The sequence below is a fragment of the Lygodium microphyllum genome, chromosome 13, assembly GCF_053477565.2.
Source record: "Lygodium microphyllum isolate KBCC chromosome 13, Lygodium_microphyllum_v1.1.10, whole genome shotgun sequence".
NCBI classification, from domain to species: domain Eukaryota; kingdom Viridiplantae; phylum Streptophyta; class Polypodiopsida; order Schizaeales; family Lygodiaceae; genus Lygodium; species Lygodium microphyllum.
The window spans coordinates 25,635,202-25,653,829 of NC_141147.1; the positions used below are offsets into that span (position 1 = coordinate 25,635,202).

At 41.1% G+C, this 18,628-nt stretch overlaps 1 protein-coding gene across 2 annotated transcripts in view; it reads right to left on the reverse strand.

Annotated features, from left to right (window-relative positions):
* Positions 1–15,174, reverse strand: part of LOC148026434 (CBL-interacting protein kinase 23-like) — a 29,061-nt gene extending 13,887 nt beyond the window's left edge. For both annotated transcript variants that reach the window (XM_087690875.1, XM_087690874.1), the window contains exons 1-5: positions 14,240–15,174; positions 13,769–13,831; positions 13,559–13,630; positions 13,360–13,467; positions 13,090–13,170 (exon numbers count right to left, since the gene is read on the reverse strand). In XM_087690875.1, the coding sequence (XP_087547001.1) occupies positions 13,090–13,170; positions 13,360–13,467; positions 13,559–13,630; positions 13,769–13,831; positions 14,240–14,410 (495 nt within the window). In that variant the 5' untranslated portion in view covers positions 14,411–15,174. The remainder of the gene's footprint in view (positions 1–13,089; positions 13,171–13,359; positions 13,468–13,558; positions 13,631–13,768; positions 13,832–14,239) is intronic.
* Positions 15,175–18,628: the final 3,454 nt, after the last annotated feature.

Genomic DNA, 18,628 nt, shown 5'->3' on the forward strand with positions numbered 1-18,628 from the left:
TACCCGAAGATGGCCATCCCAAAAGAGTAAAGGATGCATAAAGGACTTCATGATGAAGAAGGACCCCCTCGGAGAATGGAGCATGCAAGGGCCCCCTCTAAAGCCGAAGAAGTAGGAGCCCTTTGTTGGAAAATGGCAGCCAGCTATGGAGAGAAAGAAGAGACAATGACAACAAGAGAGTGAGCTGAAGCAAAAAGAAAAGAGTGTACTTGCTAGAATTAAAGATAGAGTGAAAGTACAAGTTATCTTTAGGTCAAGGGTTGCCCCCTCTAAATCCGAAGAAGTACGAACCCTTTGTTGGAAAATGGCAGCCAGCTATGGAGAGAGAGAGGAGAGACAATGACAGCAAGAGAGTGAGTTGAAGCAAAAAGAAAGGAGTGTACTTGCTAGAATTAAAGATAGAGTGAAAGTACAACTTATCTTTAGGTCAAGGGTTGACCTAACCAGCCTTCCATCAACTAACTAGAGTTAGGTTTATTTTACTCTAGAGCCTAGTGTCACTACTTTAAGTTTCTAAGACACTAGGTATACACACCTTACATTGACACTTTAATAAGTATGCACATCGCACAAATTACATTGGGTGCTGCCCATAGAATCGGCAAATTCTAACACCCCCCTGCAGTGCTAATGTGATGAAATACAAGGATGATCAATCACCAAAGGGTAACAAGTTTAAGGACTTTCGAAAAGCCTCAAACTTCTCGTGTGGTAGTGCCTTGGTGAAAATGTCTGCAATATTTTTCTATGTGGGTACATACATCAAGCTGATCTCTCTTGCATAGCATCTCTCTCTGACATAATGGTAATGCACCTCTATGTATTTCGTGAGAGCATGAAACACAGGATTTTGTGCTACTGCAATAGCACTCTGACTATCAAAAAGAATGGGTGTGGGACCCTCCAATGGCAAATGTAGATCAACCAACAATCTACACAACCATACACATTCGACTGTTGCCGTGAAGGCTGCCCTGTACTCACCCTCACAAGACGAGGTAGCCACTGTAGGCTGTTTCTTGCTTAGCCATGAAATGCATAAACGGCCTAGAAAGAAATAGTGTCCATTAGTAGACTGTCTAGTGTTTGCATCACTAGCCCAATCTGATTCACTGTAAGCTTGCAAGTGCAAGTCTCCCCCCCTAGGAAATAATAATGCATGTGACTGAGTACCTTGCAAATATCTGAAGATCTGCTTAACAGCTTGCCAATGTATGGTCAGTGGGCTATGCATATACCTACTCACTTGAGATATTGCATAATGAATGTCAGGGGGTGTGTTGCAAAGATAAATAAGACAGCCAACAGCCTGGCTGTAAATTGCAACATCAGACATCTCTTCACCATCATGCATAAACAACTCTAAGCCTGGCTCCATAGGAGTGCACATAGGTTTGCAATCTTGCATACTAAACCTATGTAACAGCTTATCCACATATTGTGACTGTGACATGATGATACCATGCTGATTTTGGGTGAATTGAATCCCCAAATAATAGTGTAGGCAGCCCATATCTGACATAGCAAATGCATGTTTTAATTCAGCCTTAAAATCTACAATTTTTTCTTTTGTAGGTCCAGTGAGCAACATGTCATCTACATAAAGAATGATAATCAGCAAGTCCCCCCCTATTCTTAATGTATAGAGCGGGAGCAATAGGACTATTTTTGAACTCTTTGCTAGCCAAATAAGCATCAACTTTGGAGTACCATGCACGAGGAGCCTATTTGAGACCATAAAGAGCTTTATGCAAATTGCATACCATTTGCTCTTTCCCTTTAACCACAAACCCTAGAGGTTGTGACACATAAACATCCTCATGCAAATCCCCATTCAAGAATGTTGTCTTAATGTCCAACTGATGTACTTTCCAACCATAATTTGCAACCATAGCAATCACACATCTCACCGTACTCATACGGGATGTAGGAGCAAAAGTTTCTTTATAATCTATGCCCTTCTTCTATGCATAGCCTTTTGCTACCAACCGTGCTTTATACTTGTCAATTGTACTATCATGATAGCCTTGCATTTGAGTTTAAAAACCCATTTGGTGCCAATGGCCTTCTTGCCAGGTGGTAAATCCACAAGATCCCAAGTAGAGTTAGTGGCAATAGAGTCTAACTCATCTTGCATGGCTTGCATCCGATGTACATCTTGCTGAGCTTCGTCCAAGGAAGTAGCTCATCATCATCCAATAGTGAGCTCATAAACACACGCTCATTACAATCATCACTTCCGTAAAATCAATCAAATGTGCCCCTCCTGCATCATTTGCTGCATTTCGGGCAGCCCTTCTAGTGTGTTGAGGTATAGAAGCATCCATTTTACTCTCCTAGAGAGTCTATAACAGCCATCTTGGGGCTGTTTTGGTTGCATTTATAGCAGCCCTTTCATGATGTGCTGCTTCTTCCACTACATGTGGCAAACCATCATCAATACCCTGCTGTTCAGGAGTATGTGGTGCAGCAACAGGTTGCTGTATTAAGTTTGTCCTGCCATTTATAGCAGGCACTTGCTCCAAAGTGGCAAAAGACCCTCAAAGACATCACCAATGTCATGGGTGGCTAGCATTTGAAACTGATCATGTGAAAATGCAGCATTTTCAGCAAATAGGACATCCCTACTGACAAAGACTTTCTTTGTGCACGGGTCATACAAGCAATAGCCCTTGCTCTCCAAATTGTAGCCAATAAATATGCATTTTATAGCCTTGTCATCAAGCTTCCCACAAAGCTCTTTTGGAACATGTGCATAGGCTATGCAACCAAACACCTGAAAGTAGTCTACTTTGGGTTTCTTGCCATGCCAAGCTTCGAACGGTGTGATCGTCTTCAATGCCTTAGTGGGTGCACGATTCAACACATCATTTGCACACTAAAGGCCTTTTAGCATACAACGAGTCATCTCCATAAGAGTCCGATTCTTCCTTTCAACAACACCATTTTGCTAAGGAGTCATTCTAACAGTGGCTTGATGCGTAATGCCATGATCAAGCAAAAATGTCTCAAAAGCACAAGACATGTATTCCCCCCCTCTATCTGTGCAAAGTGTCTACACTTTTAAGTCAGTTTCAGCTTCAAGCTTTACAACAAGATGTTTGAAATGCATGAACACATCGGATTTTGCCTTCAACCCATACACCCATGTATACCGAGAGTAGTCATCAATAAATGTAACAAAGTACTGATGACCTCCAAGTGCACGTGTCCTCATGGGACCACAAACATCAGAGTGAATAAGCTGCATTTTTCAGACAGCACGCATTGCACCATCCTTTTTTAAGGCAAACCTATGCATCTTACCCAAAATATATCCCTCACGTGCATGAGGAGGTGGAGTCTCCACTGCAGGCAATGCATCTACCATATGACACCTCTGAAGGGTCATCAAACTCCCAAAGCTCATGTGTCCATAGCGGGCATGCCATAGCTCCGTGTTTTGCATAGCAGGTGAAAAAGTAGTGACTACTAAAGCATCATGAGACTATCTGTCATATGTATCCAACAAAAATAGACCCTTATGCAAGGTGCCAGACAGCCTAAGTGCATAATCCATCTCTCTGTCTCTAACAATGCATTTGTCATCCTCAAAGATGACCTGAAAGCCATGCTTATTAAAAGCAAAGATAGACAACAAGTTCTTTGTAATGCCAGGTACAAAAAAGACATCTAGAAGCATGAAATCACAACCATCTACAGCAGTAATATTGACTGTCCCAATGCCACATACATCATAACTATTGTTGTTCGCATATGTAACACGCTTCCTAGCAGGGGCTGAATGCAAAGAGGTAAACGAACACTTCCTGGAAGTGATGTGCTTTGACGCCCCACTGTCAAAATACCATGTTTGCTGCATTCCAGCAGCATTAAATGCTGAATCAGTCATTGAAGAATCATAACTACATTTGAGAAATGCATAGTCCTCCTCTACAAAGTTGGTTGAAGTATCATCATTAGTAGATTTGCTTACTGATGTTTCTTAGACAGCCAAACCGGGGTTCTTTTTCTTCTCTTTGGCCAATCTCTTTCTGCATTCATCGATATAGTGACCGGGCTTCTTGCAATAATGGCATTTCCCCTTCTTTTTAGTCTTTTCTATGTCTTGGACAACCTTATTTGATGGCTGTCCAGCATCACCCTTTTGCTGATTTTTTACATTTTGCTTGACATTTCCTTTGCCTTTGAAAAAGAGAGTGAGCTGAAGCAAAAAGAAAAGAGTGTACTTGCTAGAATTAAAGATGGAGTGAAAGTAAAACTTATGTTTAGGTCAAGGATTGACCTAACCAGCCTTCCACCAACTAACTAGAGTTAGGTTTATTTTACTCTACAGCCTAGAGTCACTACTTCAAGTTTCCAAGACACTAGGTGTACACACCTTACATTGACACTTTAATAGTGTCCACACCACACAAATTACATTGGGCGTTGCCCATAGAATCGGCAAATTCTAACACCCTTGCGGAGGGCAAGGAAAGTATACCCCCCCTCTGAATCCCCTTCTACGAGAGGGAATCTAAAAACTCATGGATCATGAACTCTGAATCATCTTATGACGAAGGAAGGGCCACCAATTGTGCCGAAGAAGGTATCTGGGGTGCCAAACATGTCAAAGAACTCCCAGAGGTGTCCTTGCGAACCTAAGTAGTCAAGGGTGCAAAAAGATAGGGCTCATGCTAAGCCAAGGGTGGGAAACAGTTGGTGTCTCTCAATGGAGTGGACTACAAAGCCGAAGGGAAGAAATTGAACAACCACTCTCTCTCAAAGGAGCGGACTATCAAGGGGACAATAGCCAACAATCACTACCTCTCAATGGAGCGGATTGCACAACAATGGTTTGTCGAGGTGGCATTCCTGAAGCCCTAGAAGAAGTAGAAGAAACCTCCATAGTGCATTGCGGTGGTCTCAAGGAGGTCAAGGTACCAAGTGGTCCTCCTTTGGCTCAAAAGGACTTTGCATACATCAAATGCATCGTATTGCCTTGAGCATAAAAATCTGAAAGCCCGTGCAAAATACACTCTGTGGCCCAAAAGGGAGAGGTGGCACAAAGAGTACCTTGGGGTAGATGTATATACTCCGGCAATGTAGGGAGCAAAGGTCGATGTCGAAAATCATGGGTGGGGGGTCCGGTGATGCCACAATAGGGGCACCTAGTGGTTTGTCCATTTGCCTGTGGAGAAGTCATAGCACCGAGGTGTCGACATGTAGAAGGGAGGGTGGGAGGGAGAGGAAGAGAAGGGTATATCTGTCTCATATTGATGCAGTGGAAATGGAAAAATCAATAGATGATGCCAAACCTGAAACATGTCTTTGCCTTCTCTAATGAATAGGGTCTTTAACTCTTTGAGCTCCTCCACTCTAATACCATGTCAAAATAACAAGTATGCTCTAATACCATGTCAGAATATGCAACGATGCAAAGAGATAATAGGGTTTGCGGAGAGAGCCGTGTACGACAAACACCAAGAGAGGAGAAACTCAAAAACACAAGAGAACACGATGATGAAGCATTGAATCATGCTATGTACAGAAAAGTTAATACAATGGAGCTGAAGCTCAGAAGATGATTGCATTGTCCTGTCTAAATCAAGAGGCAACACTTGTGGAAAAGGGAGTGAAACGCAATCCTCCAAGTAGTGGGCTATCGAAGTAATCAATGGAAGGTGAAGAACAACTGTCAAGGGAGTAAAACACAATCCTTTGATGGCATCAGGGATAAAGAAGACAATCACTAGCTGTCAAGGGAGCTAGGGAAGGTGACACCAACTATGGAGGAGATCTCCAAGCTACCAAACACAAATGTTGATGGAGCCAAAAGAGAGAGAGAGAGAGAGAGAGAGAGAGAGAGAGAGCTAGTGCCTTTGGTGGAGATGATGACACCATGCAAGGGAAGCTCCAAACGTGGAGGTCTAACGATGTGGAACGGGACACCTAAAGCAAAGAGTGAAGATAGAGTAGGCAGCCACGAATCTTGAACTGCAATGTTCTCCAAAAGGGATGTGAGCAATAGAAGAGAGGCTAGCGAGAGAAGGGAAGGGTATCTAATGACACAAGAAGAGCCGTGAAGAGATAAGGTAGTGGTGTGGAATGAATGAAGAGAGGGCCTATTTATAGACCTCAGCCACCTTAGAGGGCCTATTTATAGACCTCAGCTACCTAAGGTGGCATACCACTAAGTGGATACCCACTGATAAACTTGCCAAAATGAGGGCGCCAGTCCTTTTTGGGATACCCTAACTGAGGTGCATACATGGGAGAAGTGGTTTCTTAACAAAGGAATGGTTAGATCCCTTTATTGAGAAACCACTCTAGGTGGATACACGAAAGAACTGGTTTCTCAACAAAAGGATGGTTAGATCCAACACATCACAAAACAAAGAAGCCAACCCAACCACTCAAGGGTATCGATGACGAGGGAAAAGGTAAAGAAGTATGGAAGGTGTGATGGTAAAGTGGTAGAAGAACCGATTGCCTTTGCATCTTGCCAGCACTGGCTCCTCCCCCCAACAGAAAATCCAGAAGTGTGATGATGAGTGACTGACTGACTAACTAAGGAGGAAGAGCCTGAATAAATAGGATAAAAATATGTCCTCAATATGCGATAAATGCTAAATATGATAGATATGAAGACCATTAAAAAATGTCTAAAATAACCTAAATAATGCCCAGCCCTATAGCATGCATAAGCTCACACACGCACTAACATATCTGCTAACACCCTCTCTTAGATCATGGGTGATCTCATACAATACAATGGTACAATGGTAATGAATCATAAATCATACAACATAGAACCACCAAGTAGAACCATGGATACCCAAGCAGTGGATACGCAAGCCACCACCAAGGTGCCTTGGAGAAAACTTGATGTCGATGTCGATCGGATGAGCACCTGAAAATAGAGAAGAGCATAGCATATCTCTGTGGTTGTCCCAATGTCTCTTAGTAGCATACATGAACAACCTGTCAAAAATGCCTTTGATTCTCTGCCAGATAGCCCATCATGAACCTGGATGTCAATTCTAGCTCCAGGATTTGAATCTGCCAAACTTCGATTGATGCATCAGGGAAGTCTCTCCTTGGATCCTATGCATCTGTATAGATGTATAAATGAGAAGTAGCTGGCCCATTTGTCCACCCTCTCACTCTCCCTCTCTAACACTGGAGAGTTGTGAGGGATGCTGTCATCACTACCATTACTAAGCAGTCGAGAAAGGGGCCATCGATCCCTTCCTGCAAGCCAAAGAAGCTGATCCTTTCTGCATCTTAGCCCGTGCTTTGGCCGAAGGATTGGAGTCTAAGTTGAAGGCAGAGAAGGACTCATCAGAGGAGTCCATATCCCACTTTGGCTTCGTCTCCTTTTGCTTTCTGGAAGCCACTAATTCTTTGCAATCCTTCCGTAAATGATCATTCTTCCCACAGTGGTAACACTAGATCGCCTTCTTCGAACCCCTCTCTGAAGCTGCAAAAGCCTCACTAGAACCACCATAATAAGATGACAAAAGATGCCCCTGTAACCGCAAAGACGCCTCATGCTCAAGTAGCATCGGCGTCATATGTGTTAAGCTGATAGGAGTGGATGATGTTTGCGTCTGCAAAGCATTCGTCACTCTATCAATCACCAGAGGGAGTTTGGAGAGGAGGAGTCCAACATGATGAGCCTCTGAAAGGGCAAACTGCATTTGCCGAAGCTGGTCTCGTATCTCGATCACACGAAGTAGAAAAGACTGGACAGTATATTCGGCCTCGAATGTAATTTGCTGGATCTATCCGTAAAGAAAGACTGCCCTCATGGGGGAAGGTGCCGCATACAACAGCTACAACTTTGTCCATACCTAAGAAGATGTCTTGCAAGAGGTAACTACCTATAGGACTTCTTTAGAAATACACCGAAGCAAGGCCGAATAGGCACGTGCATCGTTCGAATCCCATGTAAGCACTACTTCCTCATGATTACCTTCATCAAAATCATCCAATGTTGAAGTAGGACGGTGAGGACGAGGAATAGCTCCACATACGATGTACCATAACCACTTCTGCACAAACCAAGCTTTCATCACAACACTCCATGTGGGATAGTTAGGTCCATGAAACTTATCATCGAGGGATGTGCACGAAGGAGCCATCTGTAGAGAAAAGAATATAAGAAGAGAAAAGAAGGTGTTTGGAGAGGGAGCACAACCAAACCACAAGCACAGACTGCAAAAAATGAGAGTTCACATGAATAATCACCAAAAGCTAACCAAAACAAGAAGAAATCTGCTGCCAAAAGTCAAAAATCAACCACAAACTGCCTGAAACAGCAAAAACGGCCTCATAATGCAGTCGCCCAGCCAGGAGGAGATGCAGAGACACCAAAACGCAAGCTGGAACAAACGCGTAGGCAGTAGAGATGCGAAAAAGGAAGCTTAAGGAGAAGAAGATAAGCTCCTCGTTCAAGGCCCTCCTCCCATTAATCATAAACTCAATCCCTCAAGGGGATCTCTCTCCATCTATTTGAAGACCTATCCTTCACTATGAAGCTTTAGTTTGGATTGCATGGCAGGGAGCTGCAGATACGTGTTGGGAGGGTGACACTAGTGGTGTAGTGGTCAGATGCCAATCGACCATAACTGCATGGCACCAGGTGGCACCGACAAACGTGGGCGCGACAAGTAAAAGTAAGTTTTTTTTAAATTAAATTTAAAAAAATTTAATCCCCCCTCAGCCTGTTAGCAAATATATCAACTCATGAGTGAATCTATGCATCCAAAGGCTAGGCACATTATTTAGGATATTTTAGGCATTTTTTATGGTCTTTATTTTGGTCATATTTAGTATTTATTGCTAGCCAACCAACATTAAATACTAGCCGACCTGATCATATTGAGGACATATTTTTGTCCTATATATTCAGGCTCCTCCCCACTCAGTCACTCATCTGCCATCACACGTGGAGACTCCATGGAGAGAGGAGCCAGTATCAGTGTCCACGCAGCCAGTGACTCACTATTGTATGCAATTGTCTCGTGTGGGATATATGGATTCCATTTCCCTAGGATACATCTGAGTTCTCATCTGTATTGTCTTCATCACTATTCTTTCTTTCCCATTCTCTTTTGTCTTGAGTTTCAGCATTTTATTATAGCATATGTTCACGCTTCCATTGCTGCTCCACTTCTAAAATGGTATTAGGGCTCAGGTTCTATGGTCCTGTTGTGTTTTCTTTGCTGATTTCAGGACTGTTTTGACCATTGCTGATCAGCAACTATTGCTTCAACTAGATGACCTGTTTTTCCAATGTTTTTACTAATGTCAGCATCTGTATCGCCTGCGTTAGTTCCAGCCTACATTTGGTGTCTCTATATCTCCTCCTAGCTGGGCGACTGTATTCTCAGGCAGTTTTTGCTATTTCCAGCATTTTCTAGCTAATTTTTTGACTTTTCACAACAGATTTCTTCTTGTTTTGGTCAAATTTCAATGAATACTACATGTGAACTCTCATTTTCTGCCGTCTGCGCTTGTGGTTTGGCTGTGTTCCCTCTCCAAATACCTTATTTTCTCTACTTCTCTTCTAAATCCTCTATAGATGGCTCCTCCATGCACGTCCACTGATGATAAGCTACATGGACCTGATTATCTTACATGGAGTGTTGCGATGAAGGCTTGGTTTATACAGAAGCAGTTATGGTACGTGGTTTGTGGGGCTATTGAACGTCCTCAGTGGCCGCCTCCTATTCTAGCTGATTTTAATGAAGACAACCATGAGGAAGCAGTGCTTACATGGGATTCGGACAATACACGTGCTTACTCAGCCTTGCTTCAGTGTATTTCCAAAGTCGTCCTACCTACAGTACCTCCTATAGGACATCTTCTAAAGTGTGGACGAAGTTGCAGCTGTATGCAGCCCCTTCCACCATGAGGGCAGTCACTCTTTACGGACAACTCCAACAAATTCCGTTCGAGACCAAAGATACTACCCAGTCTTTTCTACTTCATGTGACCCAAATCCAGGACTAGCTTCAACAAATGCAATCTGCCCTTCCAAAGGCTCATCTTATTGGACTCGCACTCTCCAAAATCCCTCCGACATTCGATGGAGTGTCAAATGCTTTGAAGGCACAGACATCATCGACTCCTGTCAATTTTACACATATGACCTCAATGTTGCTTGAGCATGAGGCATCATTGCGGTTACAGAGAAGGCTTTCATCAAGTTCTAGTGAGGCTCTTGTAGCTTTAGAGAGGGATTCGAAGAAGAAAAAGTCGAAGACCCAGTGTTACCACTGTGGGAAGAAAGGTCATTCACGGAAGGACTGCAAAGAGCTAGCAACTACAGGGAAGAAGAAGGAGAAGAAGACAAAGCGGGATGTGGACTCCTCCGACAAGTCATCATCTGCCTCAAACTCAGAGTCCAATCCTCCAACCAAGGAGAAGTCCAAGGCGTGGAAAGGATTAGCTTCTTCAGATCGCGGGAAGGATTGATGGCCCCTTCCTCAACTGCTTTCTAGTGGTGGTGGTGACAGCATCCCTCGTGACTCTCCAGTACCAGAGGGGGAGAGTGAGAGGGTGGTGAGATGGGGCTCACTATTATATGCGACTATCTCGTGTTGGATATATGGATTCCATTTCCCAAGCATGCATTTGAGTTCTCATCTATATTGTGTTTTTTAGTGTCCTTCCTTTCCCTTTCTCTTTTGTCTTGTGTTTCAGCAGTTTATTACAACATATGTTCACACTTCCATTACTGCTCCACTTCTGACAAAACCCCCATTTCACACACGATGAGGGGCAGGGAGAGACCCCAAACATTACATCCTCTTCCCTTGAGAGGAATCAAAATGTCCTCATCTTGAAAGAAATTGAGGATAATGCTTGCACAGTATTTCCTTATCAATGTAAGTGGCATCCTCTTCAAAATAATTCTTCCACTAGATGAGGTACTCTCTGAGGATTGTGCTTCTTAGGATTCTTTCTTTTACATCACGTATCCTATCAGGCTAAACCTCAAGGACTCCTTGGCTTGGCATTACATCTTGTTGATCATTAAGAACATGATTAAGATTGGCTATATAACCTTTCAATAGACTAACATGAAACTCATTGTGAACTTTGAAGTGTTCAAGGAATTGTAACTTGTATGCATGGGGTCTGAGACACTTGATAACCATATATAGCCCGCAATATCTTGGGCTCGACTTCTTGAATTTCCCGAGGACAAGGAACTCTTATTAGGATGGATATGGATAAAGACCAATTCTTCCTTGAAGATCTACCCTTGCCTTCCAAGACTAGCATATGTTTTTTGCCGATCCTTGGTAGCTTGGATATCTTGTTTTATGGCCTTCACTTGCTTATCTATTTCTTCTAACATCTTTTTAGAAGCTTCTAGCTTTAGGGTATTATCAAAAAGGTTAAGTTTTGTAAGACAATATTACCCATACAATGCTTGAAACAGAGTTGTCTGAATGCTTTGATGATAGGACACATTGTAAATAGATTCAACCAAGGGTGGATATTGTATCCACCACTTAGGTTCTCTCCAATAATAAGCTCTAACCATGTCTTCAATGACTTGATTTACCTGCTCTATTTGGCAATTAGTTTGGGGATAGTAAGCTATACTAAAACAAAGTTGTGTTCCAATGGCCTCAAACAAGCTCTTCCAAAAACCGAAAGTGAAAAGAGAATCATGGTCATTGACAAATGATATCATTGCTTGGATACTTGTTTCAAATTATATAAGCTCTTATGTAGCTTACACACCAACTACTCCTTTTCTTCCACAACAAATCCCTCACACTACTACATGTAATATCCTCGTGCAAGTCCCAATGCAAGAAAGTAATCTTTACATCCATTTGCACCAACTCCATATCCTCTTTGGCAATCAAAGTAAAAATTGCACAAAAGGTATTCAACTTGAGCACTGGTGAGAAGATCTTATCAAAGCTGATCTTCTTCTCTTTCTTAAATCCTTTGGCTATCAATCTTTCCTTGTACTTAGGCAAGGCATCAGATAGAGATAGCTTCAACTTGTAGCCACACTTACATAGTAGTATATGTTTGCCCTTAAGCAAAGGAACTAACTCCCAAGAAGCATTCTTTCCAAAGAATCCATCTTTGACTCCATATCCCTCTTTCACCTAGAAGTATTATCCCTAGTCATAGCATCAACATAATAAGAAGGATCACTGCAACCCATAACTCTTGTTAGCAATACATGTTATAAGTCATCTCTTGGTTGTGAGCCCTACCACTGAGTCAATGAAGGGTGTCATGAACTCAGACATTTATTGGTTGTTTGTGGCCAGTTTGGTCATTTCAGTCCATTGTGGCCAGTTGTGTGGTAGCCAAACGCTTTCAGTCCACCTAGACATTTAAGTCTATACTTGGGGTTTTCTATATATAGGACCCTAGTGCTTCCTTCTTTCTTGCCTTTTGGTTCAAACGCCACATGGTGGGCCAGTTCCACTCTCTCATTAGCGCCCTCACTGCAGCTACACATTGTAGCATATGCAAGGGCTTTCCTTGTATCGCCCTTGTTTCATCATCAATCTCAGTTCATTGCCTTCATGTTTGCTCCTCAGCATTTCTATTTTCTGTTCACATGTTCCCTTTTTTGCGCCCTTCTAACATGGAATGATAGCCATAGCATCAGCCTTGGACATGGTATCATTGCCATACATTGCAACAGAGAGGGAAAGCTGATGCTACCTACTGTGGTAGCCTCGTTTTGCAATATTTCAGTCATGGAATATCATCACCAGATCTAATCGTGCTTCTGCCAGCCCTGCAGCACACCAGCGGCACCACAAGAAGAAAGATGAGGAGCTGGCTGCACACTAGAGCATGGAAAGGAGGAGCAGACAGAAAGGCCAAAGTTGGCTGTGAGCAAGAAAGAGGAGGATGGGACTGATGGACCTCCTAGCCTCTTAAGTGTGCTATTATATTTCAACAACATCATGAAAAAACCAAACTAGGTAAGCACTCCTTGAAAATAAATCCAAACTTTCATCCATCAACTTCATGTAAAACAAGTGACTTATCAATGATCTGCTAATGAAATCCCATACACAATTTAAGCATCAAATAGAAGTTCCTTACACGCAATTGTTGTGGAAGGGCGCTCAATCCAAAATCTGTGATCTTCAGGTTTCCTTGTGCATCAAGCAACAAGTTTTCCGGCTGGGATCCAACATAACACAAGAGAAACGTGTTAATGCATCAATGGAAAACCGAGACATGACGGAATTTACCTTGAAATTGCAAAATACTTATGCCCAATGTACTAGTATCCGTTTTGATCTCTTATCATTCAGTTAGACACAGACTGCAACTTTACCAATCCTAGACGTCAAAACTTAATTCACAAACCTTTAGATCTCTGTGGTAAACCCCCCTGCTATGGCAGTAGTCTACCGCATTAATAAGTTGTTGAAAGTATTTTCTTGCCTCATCTTCTTTAAGTTTACCTTGATGAACCTGTGCAAAACACAATTTTGGCCTTAACTCAAAATCAGGCCAGCTGTTAAATATACTACTTCAGAACTTGATATTCCATCATAAATTTTACAATTTTGTCAAATAGCTCGCCTCCTGTCACAAACTCCAGCACTATGTAAATTTTTGTTTTGCTAGCCATAACCTGTAATTCAATATGGTATTAACTTTCCTTGGCACCACAAAAACTCAAAAGATATAAGCACAAAAAGCATTACTCTAACAAGACTCTAATCGCATGTATCAGCCTAAATCAACATTTGCTTTCCATTTCAAGGAATACCTCACAAATTTGTACAACATTTGGATGCTTGATGAGCTTCATGGTTGAAATCTCTCGCTTAATCTACAGACAGAAATGTTAATACTGTCTGCTGTGAGCTGAAATCCATGCTTAAGAAAAAAGTCGCTAAAGATGTCAAATGTCAAGAGCACATCCATCATCAAACCATTGACTTACAAATGTATCAAGATCATTGCCTAAACAATTCATATCTAAAGAGCATTCTGGCAGAGAAGATTCCATCGCTAGAATGCTCTAAAAATCCATTTCCTGAACATGGTTAAGCACTGATTTGAGGTATTATTTCTGGTCAATTGAGTTACATCCAAATGATCCGCAACAAGTATTGCAGGGAATAAAATCAGCAGCAATTACAAGCTTCAAAAAAACTAGCAGTTGACAACATAGGTGAACTCTGATCGTTTCTTTAGTGTCACATAACAAGACAACAATACGGCGTGCAGAATGTACCTGTTCAACCATCTTATGCTTTAGAACTTTCTCTTTGTCCAGAATCTTTATGGCAACACTCTTCCCAGTCTCAAGGTTTTTGGCATGCTTAACTTTTGCAAAGGAGCCCTCTCCAACTGTGCGCCCAAGTTCATATTGACCAACCCTCGTGCGTAAAGTTTTAACACTCATGTTTACTGAGATTAAGGGTGGAAGGATAATCAGTCAGCTTAAAGCGAATCTTCTTTGCAATCTCATCTGATTTCTTTCTTGCTGTCTTGCAACCAGAAGGTAACGCTCATAATAGATGTCGTCAAGCGAGATCAGGCTATGCAGGAGCAAACTCCAGTTTCAACATATTGAAAGCAATGATTGTTGATATAACATGCGTCTGACAGGTTACTCAAAAGAAGAAGACCAATTCTAGACTGCGCAGTGCAGCTTATTCTCAAATGGAGCTTCGAATGATGCTTAGGTGTGTCCAGAACCACGCGTGTACATAATGTCATAGTGATGTAATGGACAAGAAGCAGAAGCCTGTACCAAGCATCAAAACTTTATCATCGGCTGCAAAAACGGAGAAGGAGAAGCTAATGCCTTGATTACAGTGTTAAAGATGCTGCGAGATTCTTCGGTCATAAGCAATCCGCTCAAGCAGCACCGGCCATAAAAGTTGCCAAGCAGGGCTTCAGAAGGATCCGTATGCTTTTTGGAGAGAGCGAAAGGATCAGAACCGGGCAAGGGATCATGTGATAGGGTCCTGTTCGATTATCGGTTCATGGCCAAAGGCAGGGATGCAGACGTTGCCACAGACCTACAGACAACAGACGTACCATGAATCTTTACGCTTCAAAGAGAATATGCCTGCACTAATAATAACTTTCCAGTCGCGATGACTCATGGCCAGGGCCCCATCTGGATAGAGCAAGTCCCTCCCTGCAGTCGTACCTAGAGCCGGTGTTACGTCTGCTGATAATGTAGCTACAATACTAATATTAAATTTGACCTAAGGCTCCGCCTTGAGGACGTGTGAGAATATCCAAACCAGTTCTATCGTCTACGGAATCCAAGACTAGAAGGGGTTTCCCACGGTCAGTTCCACCACCATTGAAAACCCCTTTACTTTCACATTGTCATGGAGTGTTTCCATAGACTACTGTAACCTAAACGTTTCATATCATAACTTATAGTTTCACATTGGATGACATTCCCCCCCTCCCCCCCCCCCCCCAAGTAGTGTTGAGAAGGAACCACAAGAAAAAGCAATCAAATCAACAACATTCAAGCAGTGTATTCCGTCCGTTTTTGAGGCACAGATTCCTCTCTCGAGGTGCAAAAGTTTCTGAACATTGGCATCCTTTTTAGGGGATCATTGCTTGCAAGCAATGCAAATGGCAATGATCCTTGGTATATATAAGGTTTTTGAACACACCCATCAGTCCCGTTCTGTTTCATCCACCCCATTGGTTGCCCCCTGCTCAATGCTATTCTCCTTCATGGTGGTTGTTATCAACAACATAAACCATAGTTCCAAACACAATGTCCATGCTTAGGGGGGTTCACTATATGTAAACTCTCCTCCCTATCAAGTGCGTTCAATGCATTTTTAAAACTCCTTGTTTGTGAATTTTCCATGAATAAAACATACCCTTTTCCTATTCAATCTCTAAATATCCCCTTGAAATGGCACGCTTCTAATGTAAAGGTTGTATAAAAATGAGAATTTAAAAATCATTTCTTTTGAACCCATGTGATAGACTTACAACACCTTTCCACAACCCCTTTTCCGAATAACCCAAACAACATCACACACCCAACCTCCACATTCCCACCCCACAAACAATGCCAAATTTGCAACAAGTAGGGATAGTTGGAAAACTTTTGCTAATATAGCAAAAGTTAGAGAACGCACAACAATGGCTATCGTTGCTTTTGGTCCTTTTCCAAAAGGGATCACACGAAAGTCCCCTTACATATTTTTTAGTGACCCCCTGGGCATCCATGCCCTACATCACCCATCATACACCATCCACGTCCAACTTCCACATGTAAGTAAGCTTATGATTATTATTACAATAATTTTCTAATTAATATGCCATTCATTTAATATCAAGCACAATGTTATGCTTACTGTTAGATATCGTTATAAATAAGAAAATGCATTATCATTACATTCTTCATTAGGCATTATTAACATTCTTGCAAACTAATGCCCTTTGAATTTTCTTAACAAATTGTAGAATCAAATCTAATGGAGTGCACTACTAATACTAATGTTCTTGTGGTTATACCTTCTTGCTAAGCATTATTTTTCTTGCTTTGAAGTAACCTGATTGCAATAGGTTGTTTGCCTTAATGGTGAATATGATTACCAAGTTAGATGTTGATTATAAATTCCCTCCTTACTCATATTTGAAACTTTTAATCAATACATGTCCATCCCATGTGAACAATGCATAACATAATAATAAATTGTTATGTTGATATAATCCTTCCATATAAAGCCTTTTGACTCAAGACAGATTAATAGATACATACATACATCCATACATATAATCATAGATTGTCCCACGTGAACTTCGATAGAAATTGTGGATCTTCTTATCCTTTGTGTAAAATGGAGCAACAATTACATCGTTACAATGCTTTTAAAGTATGGTGTTTGGAAGAGAAGTGTCACCAAGAGATGTTGAATGTAAACCCAAACTTGTGTGTTTTAGTTTGTTGTATTACAAGGGCCATCAATGCTTTATTGGGAGCAGTTGCTTTAGCATTTTCTAAGGCTATTCTTGTTGCTTTGGAGCAACTTGGATTGCATTAGAGCATCCTCATGTGAATGCATTAGTGCATGCCTTAACTTAGGGTTTGCTAAAATTGTGTAATTCTTTTCTTAAACTAAAAGAAGAAACAAAGACACATCACTTGAGCTTAATTGAAAGATAATTTTAGCTTTATGTATTTTGCGAACAATTCTCCTTAATTTATGATGCTTCCATCAATCCTTATTTCATGACTATCATACACACTCATTCATGTACTTTATCAACACCTATATTTATGAGAAGTGATTGTTTTGGAACTTTGCATTGGATCATTCTCTTATAAAATATCATTTGTACTTTGACATTTGCACCACATTATTGTTCTATGAAGGATACACTAAAATGCATTGCTTTGTGCATCGTGCCAATTTACAAAATCCATACAAATTATGCATTGGAGATAGTAACTACATTTCTCTCATTATTGTGTTTAGAATGATAGTCTCGAAACATCAAGAAATAGTGGCAACAAGGCAAGCATGAGCCTCATAAATAACAAGGAGAACTAGGCATATTGTTCTGTTATGAACATTACTTGGTGCATGTGGTTCATGGCTAGATTATCAATGTATTCTTAATGTTGACACAGACAATGTTCACCTTTCTAGAGAACTTGAATGCATAAACATAGGTAGGGCAATTTTTTAAAAATGCAGGTTCAAGGGGGGAGGGGCTATCAACAACACTCCTAGTAGCTTAGGTCCACCCATTTAGTTGCAGTTCCAATGGAAAGTCCTAGCTCAACTAAGGAAATGAACTATATAAAAGCTATGAGCATCAAGGAGGAGTTTCAAGACATAAGCAAGAACCTCATTGACACTGTGGGGGGACACTTGAAAAGAAAATATCTAAACAATAACAAAGGAAGGTCAAAGAAATGTTATCATTGCAAGCCATGTAGGTACAAGTGACAAAAAACAAAGTTCAAGTTCTACAAGACTCAATCAAGACAATGTTGAATTCTCTTTGCTCATATGTGCTTATTAGGCCCTAGCACTTGTAAGGGACTAACATTGAGTCTTGACTGTATTTGAGGGTTTAGGCTTTAGGGTCTAGTGTCAAACCAAATAATTGAAAATGTTATTTTCATTTGATTTTTCGAAATGAAATTCAAGATTATCAATAACCTTAAGTGAGCTTCACAAAAATTCCTTCCAAGGAACTTTGAAGTCATTCAAACTCTTTCCTTGAAAATTACGCATTTCCTTGCAAGTATCCTAAATCTAAAATAATGTCACCAAATTGAAAATCATAATGTATTTTGCATGTATGAAGTCTAGTTTCTTACAATTATTCTCTATCACATGCTTCGATGTTGCAAAATTAAGTATGCATTAACAAGACATACAATCTACAATTATCTTGGAACTATTCACTATCTTTTAGTCAAATCATATGAATTTAACTTTGAACCAAGTAGTTTATATACATGTTTTAGGGTATATGTCCATAGTGCATCAGTGCATTTGTGTATGTGAGTGTTTAGGGTATAGGGTTGAGCATCAATCCTATAGTGTTTGTTTGCATAGTGTATGCTCGAGGGTTGCACTTATAAAAAAATCATCTATATAACATGTGTTCAAAGGGT